The sequence below is a fragment of the Oncorhynchus tshawytscha genome, linkage group LG06, assembly GCF_018296145.1.
Source record: "Oncorhynchus tshawytscha isolate Ot180627B linkage group LG06, Otsh_v2.0, whole genome shotgun sequence".
In the NCBI taxonomy this organism is placed as follows: Eukaryota; Metazoa; Chordata; class Actinopteri; order Salmoniformes; family Salmonidae; genus Oncorhynchus; species Oncorhynchus tshawytscha.
Window position 1 is genome coordinate 651,394 of NC_056434.1, and position 16,998 is coordinate 668,391.

The 16,998-nt window shown below is 43.4% G+C and overlaps 1 protein-coding gene across 1 annotated transcript; it reads right to left on the reverse strand.

Moving 5' to 3' along the window:
• Window positions 1-208: 208 nt before the first annotated feature.
• On the reverse strand, window positions 209-9,627 carry sft2d2a (SFT2 domain containing 2a). The gene is made up of 8 exons (XM_024416622.2): window positions 8,261-9,627; window positions 7,939-8,028; window positions 6,344-6,429; window positions 6,019-6,100; window positions 5,828-5,863; window positions 1,004-1,062; window positions 858-887; window positions 209-713 (listed from the first exon to the last, which is right to left on the reverse strand). Exons 1-8 carry the CDS (start codon window positions 8,324-8,326, stop codon window positions 674-676), a joined length of 489 nt encoding a protein of 162 aa, XP_024272390.1. The 5' UTR covers window positions 8,327-9,627; the 3' UTR covers window positions 209-673.
• Between the last annotated feature and the right edge of the window lie 7,371 nt (window positions 9,628-16,998).

Below are 16,998 nucleotides of genomic sequence, written 5' to 3' on the forward strand. Positions count from 1 at the left end.
ACGTGGTTTCCTCGCAGGTTTCATTCCATTAGGAAAACATCTTTCCTAGGTGTGGTGAATGTGTTTCTAACATCTTTCCTTGTAGACTTCCCTCTACTGTTTTTGGCTTGATATGGGAAAGCATTATGCTAAAGTATACCCACCTCTGGAGATACTAAGAATAAATCAAAACATCAAGGTTTCTGAATCACAACCATTTAGCAATGAATAAAGTCCTTCATTTATAAACCTTTATAATACATTCACATATTTACAGCATATGCAGAGACCTTATGAAAAACAATTCAACAATTGGATCAAATAATTACATGTTCTTACTTCTCATCACCAACAATTTCCCCCACAGTAGCAAACAGATATACATAGTAAAAAAGACAAATGTTTCCACTAGAAATGGTCAAAACATCTAAATAAACCCAAAGCACAATACTTCCCTAATAGTGGAAATACAAAGGATAAAAAAATACCATTAACATTTTTTAAATGGAAGGGTATAGAGGTAGTACAATTTTACTGTAAGGAGTTGGTTGGTCCGTTCTCAAGCAGCGTGTCAAAGTTATGGACAATACAACATTCAGTTTCAAACATATATCCATGAAGCTCAGACCAGAAATATATCCTTTGAAACCGAGGCACAGTTGTTCCTTCAAGCTGACAGGCCAGTCTGGGGTCTTCACTTTACACACATCGTAATAATCTTCAGGATGGCATCTCTGGGGTAAAAACAATAAGGGAACAACCAGGTGTACTGTATAATGTTAAAATACATATCTGTTCAGTTCTGATAAATTCCAACATAGACCCAACTGTAGTCTTTAAAACAGAAAATTATCTTCATGAATGAGAAGATAACAAACCTGATAAAAGGGATATATGACAAGCCATACCTGCAGAGAAGAGAAGACAGATCATTCCATTAAACACAATCCACATCCATCAAAGCCTGAAACTGTTATCATAGATATAAAACACATATTATAATAGGAACAAAAAACTAACTCACCAGGCAAATGCTAGGACTTGCAAAATGCAAAACAACAAAGCGAGACCAAAGTTCACCCACTAGAAAAAAACACAGTTAATAATCACTGAATATAAAACACAGTTAATAAATCAAATTTATCATCAAATTTATCATATGGGGTATTGTGTGTAGATTGAGGGGATTTTATTTTATTAATTTTAGAATAAGGCTGTAACACAAAATGTGGAAAAGGGGGTCTGAATACTTTCCAAATGCACTGCATGTTCAGTTTGCTCCTATCAGAACATACACTATATATACACACAAGTATGTGGACATCCCTTCAAATTAGTGGATGTGTCAATTTGTCAATAACAGCTGGTGATCTAATATAACAAATATAATATAACAAATATAATATAACAAATCTAATATTAAAGACTCAAGGTTTTGCTCGCCTGAGGTAGAGTATCTCATATGAAGCTGTAGACCACACTATTTACCAAGATAGTTTATCTTGGGGTGGCAGGGTAGCCTAGTGGTTAGAGCGTTGCACTAGTAACCGGAAGGTTGCAAGTTCAAATCCCTGAGCTGACAAGGTACAAATCTGTCATTCTGCCCCTGAACAGGCACTGTTCCTAGGCCATCATTGAAAATTTGAATTTGTTCTTAACTGATCTGCCTAGTTAAATAAAGGTAAAATCTATATTTTTCGTAGCTGTCTATTTTACCACCACAAACAGATGCTGGCACTAAGACTTCACTCAACGAGCTGCATAGTCCCTGTGCCCAAGAACACCAAGGCAACCTGCCTAAATGACTACCAACCCATAGCATTTACGCCAGTAGCCATGAAGTGCTTTGAAAGGCTGGTCATGGCTCACAAACACCATAATCCCAGAAACCCTAGACCCACTCAAACTCCAATTTGCATACTGCACCAACAGATCCACAGATGACGCAATCTATTGCACTCCACACTGCCCTTTCCCACCCCATAGTGCCCTCAAAGCTCATCACTAAGCTAAGGGCCCGGGGACTAAACACCTCCTTCTGCAACTGGATCCTGGACGTCCAGACGGGACGACCTCAGTTGGTATGGGGTAGGCAACAACATATCTGGCACACTGATCCTCAACACGGGGGCCCGTCAGGGGTGCTTCGTCTCCTGCTTTACTCTGTTCACCCGACTGCATGGCCAAACTACTCCAAAATTAAGTTTCCGACAACAACGGTGGTAGGCCTGATCACCAACAACGATGAGACAGCCTATAGGGAAGAGGTCAGAGACCTGACAGTGTGGTGCCAGAACAACAACCTCTCCCTCAACATGATCAAGACAAAGGAGCTGATCTTTGACTGCAGGTGCAACACTCACTACCGAGTTCCAAACTGCCTCTGGAAGTGTAACGGATGTGAAACGGCTAGCTTAGTTAGCGGTGCGCGCTAAATAGCGTTTCAATCGGTGACGTCACTTGCTCTGAGAACTTGAAGTAGTAGTTCCCCTTGCTCTGCAAGGGCCGCGATTTTGTGGAGCGATGGGTAACGATGCTTCGTGGGTGACTGTTGTTGATGTGTGCAGAGGGTCCCTGGTTCGCGCCCGGGTATGGGCAGGGGACGGTCTAAAGTTATACTGTTACAGAAGCAATGTCAGAACAATAACTGTTCCTCGGGAGCTTCATGAAATGGGTTTCCATGGCAGAGCAGCCGCACACAAGCCTAAGATCACCATGCGCAATGCTAAGCGTTGGCTGGAGTGGTGCAAAGCTCCCCACCATTGGACTCTGGAGCATTGGAAACATGTTCTCTGGAGTGATGAATCACATTTCACCATCAGGCAGTCCGACAGACAAATCTCGGTTTGGCGAATGCCAGGAGAACGCCACCTGCCCTAATGCATAGTGACAACTGTAAAGTTTGGTGTAGGAGGAATAATGGTCTGGGGCTATTTTTCATGGTTCGGGCTAGGCCCCTTAGTTCCAGTGAAGGGAAATCTTAACACTACAGCATACAATGACATTCTAGATGATTCTGTGTTTCCAACTTTATAGCAACCCCGCATGTTAGCTAGTGGGAAAACCCCCTTTTGGATTTTTACATGTTTAATTTTTGGGTTTAGTATAGTTCGAGTTCCACTCATTTTCAAATGACCAACTCCCTCAAACGCTGAGAGAAGCCAACATTTCACTTATTCCCAAAAAGGGAAAATGTCCAGAGTCTTGTTCCTCATACAGACCAATTTCCCTTCTGAATGTGGATAGAAAATTGCTTTCTAAAATTCTAGCAACAAGATTAGAGGACTCACTGCCACTAAATTGTGAAAGGAGACCAAACTGGCTTCATTAGGGGCCGTAAGTCATGCAACAACGAGAATATCCCTCTTGAAAATGAACGTTTTACCTAGACTACTTTACCCAATCCAAATTATCCCAGTATTACTCTCCAATAAGGTAATAAAGGATGTAAATGGATGGCTAAGTTCCTTTATATGGAGTAAACGCAAGCCAAGACTTAAGATGGCAATATTGCAGCTGCCAAGTTCTATGGGCGGCTTGGACCTGCCCAATATCAGGTTCTATCAATGGTGTGCCCACCTTTGTTATATTTCTGACTGGATCACAAATGATGACTCCTCTATTTGGTTAGACATTGAGACTTCTCTTTCAAAATACCCCTTACAGGATCTTTTATTTTTCAGAAGTTTCAAGTCTGTAGAAGATCACTGCAATAATCCCGTTACACTTAACACACTCAAAGTATGGAGGTCAGTTCAACGCTTCCTGGGAAGGTCCAAACTAACCTCTGCTCTTACCCCAATTCTTAACAACCCAGATTTCAGTCCAGGATTGCTGGATGCTGGCTTTAACTTATGGCTTAATAAGGGCATACGCAGGCTAAATGACTTATTTGCTGATAAGATTTTGTTGTCATTTGAGCAGATGTTCGAGAAATATCGACTCCCAAAGCAGGACTTTTTCCGCTTCCTACAAGTAAGACATTATATTCTGAAGAGCACCACCTTAATTGGTAACCCTGATGTGTCTGTCATTGAAAGAATGCTTTTTTCCCACAAAGGAAAATGTCTGTAAGTCTGTTTTATGATACTTTAAGGTCCTTTTCTGCTGTCAACACACAGAGGGTGAAACAAGTGGGGGAGAAAGAATTGTCTGTTACTATTGACAAAGAGATGTGGGAGGACATTTGGAGATATGCAAAAACAATATCTATATGTAACCGTACTAGAGCAATCCAATTAAGAATAATACACAGATTGCATATATCCCCAAATCGCAGACATGCTTTTAGCCCCACTTCCTCTTCCCCTCAGTGTCTTAAATGCAAAACTGATACAGGCACCCTAACACATTGTTTATGGTCATGTACCAAAATACAAAGATACTGGTCTGGTGTTCTGCAAGAAATTGAAAAGATCCCGGTGGTTGATCTAGAATTGGACCCAGTTTCTTTACTGTTAGGTCTCCCTAGTAGGCATGTTACTTCTGTCGGTAAAAGGAGGCTTTACAACATCCTTACCTTCGCAGCGAGGAAAAACATCCTTTTACAGTGGATTAGTGATAAGGTTCCTTCTATTAAAGATTGGCATAAGATACTATTTGAATGGGTGCCTCTGGAATATCTGACATGTACATTGCATTCTAAAACAGACCAGTTCTACAAAGTATGGGAACCTTATCTAAATTACCTAGAACCTGAGGTATCAGCTATTATGCTGCAAGGATTCTCTTAGAATGGCGGGGATCTATGTATTTCAGAACTACACTGTACGTTCCATGTGTGGAACCTAACCTCTTGGTTTAAACTGAGCTTTTTTGTTTAATTTCTGTTTGTAAGTTTGTTTAAAATGTATGTATTGAGAGACGCAATGATGGTGATGGGGTGAGAGAAGCACCGAGCGGGAAGAGGAAAATGGTGTACGTATGTATGGGTGTGTATATGTGTGTGTGTGCGTGCGTGTATGTATGCGTATGTGTGTGTATATGCATGTGTGTGTATGTATGTGTATATATATGCACGTAGATATGTGTAAGTGGGTGCTGTTTTTCTTGTTTTTGTTCTGTGTGCTTTGTCTCTGTTGTTGTATCTCTTAATATGGGTGAAAATTGTGAAATTCCAATAAAAATACTGTTACAAAAAAACTGACTTGCCTAGTTAAATAAAGGTCAAATAAATAAATAAATAACTTCACTAATGCTCTTGTGCCTGAATGGAAGCAAGTCCCTGCAGCAGAGTTTCAACGTCTATTGGAAAGCCTTCCCAGAAGAGTGGAGGCTGTTATAGCAGCAAAGGGGGGGGGGGAAATCAACACCATATTAATGCCCATGTTTTTTGGAATGAGATGTTCGACGAGCAGGTACTTTTGGCCATGTAGTGTATATGTTCAATTTGCTCCTAGCAGCACACGTTCAATTTGCTCTTAGCACAACTCAGCTAGGCGAAGCGAAGGTCTATGCTCACATACTCCCTAAAGACCTGGCAATATTACTGTTGTTTGTCCCTCGTGATCCACCGTAGCAACATAGCCATAACACTTCCTCAAAATAAATCAGAATTAATCTAAGATAAATCAAGAAATCATTCATTTAGACGTCTTGCTAAGATGTTTTGCGCAGTATTTCTGAAGTAAAAAAAAAGTGCATTAAAACTAGTCATCTCTCATTGAATGACAAACACTTAATTGAAGAAATCCTGTCCATAGTTCCTGCTCCTACTAGGAGTAGTACTGTTGACCAATCACTAACTAGCGGGTGTAGGCTTCAGCTACCGAATATTTTTTTGTATGCACGAACAGCCAAATAAAAACTTGCTGAAGACATCACAAAATTCATCAAAATATAGGCTTACCCAGAAGGCTGCACAGAGAGTCAACACAAGACATGTCTAGAAAAGAGAACAGAAAATAAGTTAATTCAAACTTGATGTACCTTTGATTTCTTTCTAGGATTCTCATTCTTTTCATATTCACATAGTGCTACAAAATGACATCAATTGGAATGCAGTCCTTTCTAAACCTAACATCAGTAGCTGGTACTCACCAACATGATAGTAGTGGCCAGAGCTCTGGTCTTGTCACACATCCTCTTCAGCTGTTTGACTGGTCCCATCAGGAACATGGTGCTGATAGGACAGAACTGTTATTATCTACGGTGCTGAGGACAGGTTAGGTTTAGTTAGAGACGGCTAAGGAAACACTCACATAGGACACAATCAACCTCTGTTATAAATTGTTGACATGTTTCTAAGGACAGAATCACATATCAGGGCATTGACAGTTAACTGAATCATATTTGTCATGAAGGAAATGCCATACTGAAAAGGTCCTGAGTCGTCAGGTGTTGAGGGCATTCTGCTGAATCTCACCTGCAGAGTGAACAGATGTTTCCAAAGGTATAAAATATGATGAAGAGGAGGATTCCTACTTTGGGGATGAAGAGCATACAGACTCCCTGTAGAGGCAAGACAGATCATTTATCAGTTTCAACCTCAAAACTGAAGATGTCATTAATATAACAATTTTTAAAGGGTCAGTGCAGTCAAAAATGTGATCTCCTGCTGTTTTTATGATATTTCCACACTATGATGTCGAAATAACACTCTGAAATTGTGAAAATTATGAGAATGCCCTTTTAAAATGTAAGAGCATTTTGAAAACAGTGCAAGGAATTTCAGCTTGTTCATGTGGAATGGAGTTTTTGTCCCAGAGCATGACATCACAATCTGATCAGATTATTCTGACCAATGACCAGTCATGTTTAATTTGCACATGCATCCTCCTACTATGAAGGGATAAGCAGAGTAAGCTCTAGAGAGTCTAGACCCTTCAAACTCAACGCTGGACCTCGAAGCCAGTTCCACTGCATTTTTCATTGTTCCCCTCTAATCAGGGACTGATTTAGACCTGGGACACCAGGTGTGTAGAACAGAAAACCAGCAGGCACCGGACCTCGTAGGGTAAGGGTTGAATACCTCTGGTCTAGATAATTCTGCCAAGCAGGGCTGTGTATGTAAATATATTTTAATTTGTATCAACACGCCCAGATTGAGAATTTCAATGGCAAAAGGAAGCTCAGGGAAATAAATGATAAAAAATATGTTTGGAGTTATTTTTATGAAATAAACTGTGATTTATTAGACGTACAGTGATGATGCATGGGGGCTGTAAGGTATCTAGACGTACAGTGATGATGCATGGGGGCTGTAAGGTATCTAGACGTACAGTGATGATGCATGGGGGCTGTAAGGTATCTACATGACAAGTTCCTACAGGACTCCTATAGAACCGTGCCAGATTTCATGCCAGACCATAAATTAGTGACTAATGCCAGTTTGTCAGGTGTACCCAGTAAAACAAGCTGCAAGTGAACCATTTCCTTTAAAGGGATTTTGGCAACGAAGCCCTTTACCTCCTTCCCTAGAGTCAGATGAACTTGTGGATACCATTTGTATGTCGCTGTGTCCAGTATGAAGAAAGTTAACTTTGGCTCAGGAAGCTACCTCTAACTGAAAGCACAATGACTGGAAGTTTACAGGAACAACTAGCATGCTAGCTGTTCCCATAGACTGCCAGTAATTGTGCTAACACTAGTTAGCAATTGCGCTAACATTAGTTAACAACTTCCTTCAAACTGCATGCAGAGACATACAAATGATATCCACGAGTTCATCTGACCCTGGGGGTGGGGGGGGGGGAGTAGAAAAAGGGCAAAAGTTTTGTCATGTGGGGCAGACACACGTAGGAGACCAGTTTCACCTGGAAAAAAAGAGCACACAATGCCTCTCAATTAAACAAAAGAGATGTTGCACATTCCTGAGCTCAGGATAAACCTGTAGCACCACATCTCTCTGGATCAGGTGTCTCCTGATCAGAAATGGGTGGTGCGCAAATAAGCACAAACACACATTGTAATACTGTAAATAATTGTATATAGGAAAGCAACATATTCAAATCCACTTACCAAGATTGAGCAGGTGACCCCAATCACAAAACAGATAATAAATCCCTTCACTCGTGTACCCCAACCCAAAGTAGATGCTTCATTCGCTGCCTGAACCAAGTAAAGTCATTCCGTGAGGATCCACAGGTTCACATGATGAGAGAGAAGATGCATTGATTTAGGAATATACCTTACATTAAATTAGATTTGTTTACTTTCACATATTTTACACTGGGTAAATCAAATTATTATTATGTTTATATAATAATGACAGTGGATTAAATGTTTAAGTATGAGTCTATAATATCAATTTATACTACATTTGATCAATTCGTTTTTTTACCTGCAAGATATTGCCGTTTTCATTGGGTCCATCCGTTCCGCTCAAAACTGATTTAAGTTTGTCCATGACTTTTAACGCGTTGGCTGAGCGCAGTCAGGAGTGACAGTCAGGAGTGATGATCGGATGTTTGATTTATGTTGCTTCCCGGTGTGATGATTATAATCACGAAGCAGAAACAATAAGTTTCGATAGCATATTTCAAAGAGCGAAAGCCACGCAAACAGTGAGTTGTCTTGGGGGTGTGGTTTGATGCGGGTGTTTATTTGGGTGTGTCTTTACCGTTCAATCACAGCAAACGAGGCCAGTAGTGAGTACAGCATAGAAACTAATCTAGTTTTGCTATGGAGAGAACAACGTTTTGAAGTTGAGGAATTCTTTCAAGGGTCCAGGGTTCCGGTTTTCACGCCATCCCATGTACAGAGAGGAGACTTGCAGTACTGCAGTTTAACTGATGCCGAGCCCAGAAAGACAATTCCAATAGTGTCTTTGTAGCACATTTGGAAAGTTGACTTCTCTATCGGGGTTAAGGCACAAATGCATTATTATAAGTGGAACAACAACAATAATAGTCATACAGTATTAACAATTATAATACACCTTTACTTTTTTGCTTTCAATTCAGACATGGACAGCTCTGACCTTCAATAGGTCCTGTGTGGGTGTTAGTATATATACCATGGAACAATTTAATGGGTTTGGAGCGTACTAAATATGGTGTCCTGACACTTCTGAATGGGCAAGATCTGGCTCTGTAGAGTTGTCCATATTCTTTGCTAAAAATACACCCTCGTTATCACCTTTGTGCCAAAACCATAGATTTTTTCCATGAATTGTCTTCGAGGCTGATTTTTTTCCCCCCAGCACTCACAGCCTAAGTGCTTAACGTTTTATATTCATGCTGTTACATGGACGAGCTTGTGTCACATGCACACGCAGAAGTAAAAACAATGGAAATCACTCACGCGCTCTCATCTGGGACCTGCGCATTTTTGCAAACCACTAAGCTTCTAGTCTGTCGGAACGCTGCAAGAAGATGTTTAGCTACTAGGGGAAGCTAAGGATCAACTGCTATTTTGTTAGGGTTCGTTGAAACAGGACAACTTGCATGGATCACTGCTATGAAGGTCTGGCTACATTTCACTTCAGGCAATGTGAATGTGTTGTCCAGCTAATCTGATAACTAGTTTGCTATCTGTTTTCCACAGTGTCTGAAGGCCTAGCTAAATTTAAAAGCTGTCTATTCTGTTAAAAGCTGTTTATGTCATCCAAAAAGCAGATTTTGTGCAACAGGAAAATAAATCTGATTGTGTAACATCTCTAGTTAGCTAGCCAGTATCTAACTAGCTAGCTATCGACTCTTAACTAGCTAATGTTAGCTAGCTAACTTGAATAGCTAATTCTGTGAGATTCCAAGAACACAGGATGATATGTTACTATCCTTTGTGCATATCCTTTGTGCAAGCACTTCCAAGAGTTCATGAACAGTGAGCCTGGTGAAATTTGGGGAGCGCATCGTCAGTAGTGTACCTTTGGTTCCTAGGGTGTTTCGGCCTTTCACACTATACACCCTCCCCAAAGGCAGCCGGCGACAGGGTGATCAATCCTACGCTTGCGTCCCATTCCCAATTAGTCATAGGAGTTGCCTTGTTGTTGATAGCCAACATCCCATGGGACTATGCATGGCAGGGGCGTCCTCCTCCCTGAGTCAAGCATTGTTGACCGCATACCTCCTGGCCCTCTAACTTCAGGGCCCAGCTGGGGTCTTTCCTCTTCATCCAGAGCCATTGACTGCTGCCTTCTGCCGCCTCCGATACAGCTTTGATTGCCGAACGCTGGCTCTGGCCCTTAATTCCCAGGTCTCTAAGCAGTCTGGTTGTAGATGTTGCCACAAAACCTCTGCAGCCCACCTCCACTGGTCGGACTTCTGTGTTCCAGCCATGATGCCGTGCTTCGGCAGCTAGATCGACATAGCGCAGATGTTTTAGCTCATAAGCCTCATCTACTGAGTCCTCCCAGGGTACTGTGAGCTCAATGATGAAGACCTTCTTGAGCGAACGGGACCAGAGCACCATGTTAGGTCTTAGGGTGGTGGTTGTGATCTCCGGAGGAAACACAAGTTGCCGGCCAATGTCAGCTAGCATTTTCCAGTCGCTGGTCTCGCTCTAATGGTGTAGAGCCGCTCTTCTATGGTTTAGCCCCTTCGCGGACAAAGGTCGTCCGTAAGGGGTGTGATGCTGCTGGGGGTGGTAGAGAGTTGGTGGCAGCTCGCTTGTCCTCCAGGGCGGACGCAAGGTTTTTAAGGACTTGGTTGTGACGCCAACTGTAGCGTCCTTGGGTGAGGCTTGTTTTACACCCTGTGAGAATGTGCCTGAGGTTGGCTGGCATTGAACAGAGGGCACAGTCCGGATCTTCACCATACCATTGGTGAAGATTAACTGGTGTTGGAAGGACGCCATATGTTGCTCTGATGGAAAAGCTCAACCGCCTCGCTTCCATGGCCCACAGATCCTTCCAGCTGATCTTCCTCTTCTCCACACTGTCCCATCGAGTCCACTTTCCCTGTTTGGCAAGAGAGACTGCCTTGGCCCACCTTGCAGCCTCCTCCTTATGGCGTACCTCCTGCACTACCATCTTCCGCCGCTCTGATGCAGTGGCCTTACTCCAAGCAGCACGGCTAGTTAGCCCAAGGCCTCCTCTCCCTTGCTGAACATGACCCACAATGTCAGCATGTCTGAGGGCTGCTGTTGCCTCCTGGACTGCTTTTCCTGGCCTCCATTTGCGCCCAGTTGCCAAGGTCGGCGCATTGTTGCTCACCACTGGGTCTCGAGATTCATTCAGTGTCATCTGGAGCCTGGTTTTTGCACACTTGAATTCCTCTGTTAGACTGGTGAGGGACAGCTTGAGGACACCATCTCCATAGAGGCCTATGGTGGTAAGGCATCGTGGAACTCCGAGCCACTTTTTTAAGTAGCCTGTGACTCCTCTTTCCATCTTCTCCACTGTTGAGATTGGAACCTCATGCACTGCTAGGGGCCACAACACCTGGGGTAGGAGACCAAACTGCAGACACCAGGCCTTTAACTTTCCAGGTAGCTGGGTGTTGTCGATGGACTGTAGGCTACTACTGATGTCTTTACGCAGCTGTTGCACCTGGTCTTTGTCCTTCAGGCTTGCATCATACCACCTTCCAAGGCTTTTACCGGCTGCTCAGATACTGTTGGGATTTGGTCATCTCCGATGAAGAACTTCAGCTCAGAGAGTACTCCCTTCACAATCGAGATGCTGCGTGACTTGGATGGTTTAATCTTCATACGGGCCCAGCTGATGTTCTCCTCGAGTTTTCTGAGCAGTCTCCTGGTGCATGGGACAGTGGTGGTCAATGTTGTAATATCATCCATTTAGGCTCTGAGTGGAGGGAGGCGGAAACCAGAGTCGACTCGCTGTCCACCAGCAACCCATTTTGAGGATCTGATGATAACCTCCATTGCCATTATGAATGCCAACGGAGAAATGGTACATCCCGCCATTATACCTGCAGTCAGCCTACTGCCATGAGGTGGTGAACTCTGAGGTGGTGAAGCAGAACTGCAGATCCTGGAAGTACGACTTCACCAGGGTTGTGATGGTGTCCGGTATGTGGAAAAATCTGAAGGCAGACCACAGGACTTCATGGGGCACAGATCCAAATGCATTGGCGAGGTCGAGGAAGACTACATGGAGGTCCCTTTTCTCCACCTTGGCCATTTGGATCTGATACCAGATCATGCTGGAATGTTCAAAGCAGCCAGAGAACCCTGATATTCCTGCCTTCTGTACAGATGTATCGACGTACGCATTCCTTTGCAGGTACTCGGCCATCCTCTGGGCAATGACCCTAAAGAAGATTTTACCCTCGACATTCAGTAAGGAGATTGGGCGGAATTGGCTGATGTTCACTGCATCCTTCTTAGGGATCAGGACCCCGCCTGCCCTACGCCACACTTTGGGTATTATCTTCTTTTGCCAAGCTGTTCTCATAAGCCTCCAGAGGAACCTCAGGATGTCTGGTGCGTTCTTATACACTTTGTACGGGACTCCATTTGGCCCCGGGGCTGATGCTGTTCTTGCCCGTCGAACTGTGTTTTCCACCTCTTTCCATGTCGGAGGGCTGGTCTCAATATGATGTTCCAGATGTTCATGTCGCTTTGAGTCAAAGTTTGTTGTTCTCAGGTGCTCCTCTAGGTCTTTCTTTGTTGTTTTTAGAGCTCCACTTTTAAGGAACTTGAAGGGATCTTTATAGAATCGAGTTTAGGTTGTTCTTTCTTCCTTCTGCGTTTCCGTAGGTTCTCTGCTCTACGGAGGGATGCCATCCGGGTTTTGATGTCAGCCTGAAGTGCCTCATTGCCCTCCTTTTCCACTTCCGAGGCCTTCTTCCACTGTTTCTTAAGCTGTCTCCTTTCTTGAACGAGGCGCTTGATTTCTTGTTGCCTCCTGGAAACTGGTGGGGTAGGAACCTTTCTCCCACCTTTTGCCTCTTGCACTCCAAAACTTTCTGCCGCGTACTCATAGATGATGTCCCCCATCCTCTCCAACTTCTTCTCCACTGTGCCTCAAAGTTTCTCAAGGGTCAAGGTAAGGTCAGTATTCACTGTTTCCCACAACTTCTTGTCACTGGCGCCAGGCCACTTCACATACGGTCTGTGCCCTGGTAGTCTCCTCTCGACTGCAGGTCTGGGAGGCTGGGTGAGTTCCACTCCTGTTGTTGGTTCCACCTCAGTTGTTACTTCGGTGCTTGAGTTTACGTCCTCCATGACAGTGGTACTGATGCACTGCAAACTATGGTTTGCGTCCAGTTGCTGTGCTTCATTCGACTGATTTGATCGCTTTCGCAAGTGTTTCAGCCTAGCTCAGTGCTTTCTCTGGTGGTGGGGCAGCCAGCGGAAAATATGGAGCGTAGGGGTTGGTATTGTTCTGTAGTTGCGCTGTGATTGGGTAATGTTCTCTTGTTGCGCCGTGATTGGGTCAGTGTTCTGTCACCAAATAAAATTTGTATTTGTCACATGCGCCGAATACTACGGGGTAGACCTTACCGTGGAATGCTTACATAAAAGTGGTGGGAAAAGTACTACATTTTCATACTCAAATTAAAGATAGTGTAATGACCCTGGGTTTATTAGCGCGGAAATCGGCTCTGCTGCACGAGCATTCTTTTGCCGATAGCGCGCCGGACCTCGGGCTCGAAAGTCGAGGGTTCGAGACCTGCTCCCTGCTATTACATACATCGACTGTGCCGCAAAAGCATGCTCGTGCGGCAGAGTTGATTTCCGCGCTTATAAACCCAGGGTCGTTACACAACCTTAAGTTAATAGAAAATGACTCAAGTAAAAGTGAAGTCACCTAGTAAAATACTACTTGAGTAAAAATCCCAAACTATTTTTCCTTTACAATATACTTAAGTATCAAAAGTCAATGGAATTGCTAAAATGTACTTAAGTATCAAAAGTATAAGCCATTTCAAATTCCTTATATTAAGCAAACTAGATGGGACAATTACATGTATTTTTTATGGATAGCCAGGGGCACACTCAGACAAAATTTAAAAACTAAGCATTTGTGTTTAGTGAGTCCGCCAGATCAGAGGCAGTAGGGATGACCAGGGAAGTTCTCCTGATAAGTGAATTGGACTATTTTCCTGTCAAAATGTAACGAGTACTTTTGGGTGTCAGGGAAAATGTATGGAGTAAAAAGTACATTATATTCTTTAGGAATGTAGTGAAGTGAAAGTAAAAGTTGGACAAATTATAAATTGTAAAGTAAAGTACAGACACCCACAGAAACTACTTAAGTAGTACTTTAAAGTATTTTTACTTTGGTACTTTACACCACTGTCTGTCACTCATGGGGAAACAACTTCACCACCAAATCTAAGCTTGAAAATTCAAGCTCCTTGGGTGCTGCCATAGAGTTACAGTGCTCATCTAAGAAGGTTCAAGGTCATTGGCCACAGATACAATTATGTCAAATCACATTATATCTACAGTAGCTTTGATTGGACTTACCATGTCAACATCATACTTTCAAAATCTTAGCTAGCAAGCTAGCAGTCATCATGAATCAAGTCGACAATCTACTGGGAAATGCTTTTTAATCCTTGTCATATGAAGAGAAATTGTAGATTAAATATATCGGCCATTGGATAGAAAAAAATCCAAATTCAACAATGAGTGGTTTGGAAGGAAATAGTGGCTAACTGCAAGCATTGCAAAGCAATCACTAGCCTGTTATTCAGTGGTGTGGCTGTGTGGTCCCAAGTCTGGGGTTAAGGGTCTCTTTCCAAGCTTAAAATGATAAACATTCAACAATCCATCATGCTTTCTGCCGCGCTCAAAACAACTGTTAACTCCGAACCGGGAAATCTGACTTCTGTGAGTTTTTAAAATGTTAAAATGTATTTTTTATTTCACCTTTTATTTAACCAGGTAGGCTAGTTGAGAACAAGTTCTCATTTACAACTGCGACCTGGCCAAGATAAAGCAAAGCAGTGCGACACAAACAACACAGAGTTGCACATGGAACAAACAAAACATACAGTCAATAATACAGTAGAACAAAAGAAAACAAAAAGTCTTCATACAGTGAGTGCAAATGAGGTAAGTTAAGGAAATAAATAGGCCATGGTGGCGAAGTAATTACAATATAGCAATTAAACACTGGAATGGTAGATCGGCAGAAGATGAATGTGCGAGAAGAGATACTGTGGTGCAAAGGAGCAAAATAAATAAATAAATACCAGTATGGGGATGAGGTAGGTAGGTAGATGGGCTATGTAAACCCGTACCAGTAAACCCGTGATAGAGCGTCAGCAACCACATTCGCCGAGCCCTTCACATAAGCTATCTGTACATTATATCTTTGCACAATCAGAGCCCACCGCATAAGGCGGCGGTTCTGGTTGTACATTTGTTTCAAGAACACCAACGGATTATGGTCTGTGAAGACCACTACAGGCAAGGCACTGGAGCCCACATATACCTCAAAGAACTGTAAGGCAAGCAATAAAGCCAGCGTCTCTTGTTCGATTGTAGAGTACCTTGACTGACACGAGTTGAACTTACGGTAGAAGAAACTGACGGGCCGATCCACTCCGTCTTCATCTTCCTGTAAGAGAACCGCACCCACCCCCATAATACTAGCATCTACCTCCAACTTAAAAGGTTTGTCAAAGTTGGGGGCGGCAAGCACTGGGGCACTACAAAGTAATGCTTTAGCGGACTCAAAAGCGTAGTTACAGTCCTTGGACCACTTGAATGGTACCTTGGGACTAAGCAGAGATGAAAGGGGAGCAACTACCGTCGAGAAATTCTTACAGAATGTACGATAGTACCCTACCATCTCTAGGAATCTGCGCAACTGGCTGTGAGTAGTGGGAGCAGGAAAAGCAACAATTGCTTCCACTTTGCCAGTTACTGGGCGCACAAAAATTAAAGCAGGAAGCACCAGTGACTCTGTCTTTAAAAAAGTGGTCAGACAAAGCAGATGCTAAACTACAGGGCTGTTTTGCCTATTGCATTGAGGAGTGCACCACATCAGTCACTGGCTTCATCAATAAGTGCATCGATGATGTCGATGATGTCATCCCCTCAGTGACCGTATGTACATACCCCAACCTGAAGCCATGGATTACAAGCCGCTTTCAAGGAGTGGGACTCTAACCCAGAAGCTTATAAGAAATCCCTCTATGCCCTCTGACGAACCATCAAACAGGCAAAGCATCAATAAAGGACTAAGATCGAATCGTTATACTCCGGCTCTGACGCTCGTCGGATGTGGCAGGGCTTGCAAACCATTAGACTGCAAAGGGAAGCACAGCCGAGAGCTGCCTAGTGACACGAGCCTACCAGACAAGCTAAATTACTTCTATGCTCGCTTCGAGGCAAGTAAAACTGAAACATGCATGAGAGCATCAGCTGTTCTGGACGACTGTTTGATGACGCTCTCCGTAGCCGATGTGAGTAAGACCTTTAAACAGGTAAACATTCACAAGGCCGCAGGGCCAGACGGATAAACAGGACGTGTACTGCAAGCATGCCCTGAAAAACTGGCAAGTGTCTTCAATGACATTTTGAAACTCTCCCTGTTTGAAAGTCTGTAATAGAGTCTGTAATACCAACATGTTTCAAGCAGACTACCATAGTCCCTCTTTCCAAGAACACTAAGGTATCCTGCCTCAATGACTACCGACCCATAGCACTCACGTCTGTAGCCATGAAGTGCTTTGAAAGGCTGGTCATGGCTCACATCAACACCATTATCCCAGAAACCCTAGACCCACTCCAATTTGCATACCACCCCAACAGATCCACAGATGATGCAATCTCCATTGCACTCCACGCTGCCCTTTCTCACCTGGACAAAATGAACACCTATGTGAGAATGCTATTCATTGACTACAGCTCAGCGTTCAACACCATACTGCCCTCAAAGCTCATCATAAGCTAAGGACCCTGTGACTAAACACCTCCCTCTGCAACTGGATCCTGGACTTCCTGACAGGCCACCCCCAGGTGGTCAGGGTAGGTAGCAACACATCTGCCACGCTGATCCTCAACACAGGGTCCCCTCATGGCTGCGTGCTCAGTCTCCTCCTGTACTCCATGTTCACTCATGACTGCACGCCCAGGCACGACTCCAACACCATCATTAAGTTTGCCGATGACACAACAGTGGTAGGCCTGATCACCGACAACGTTGAGACAGGC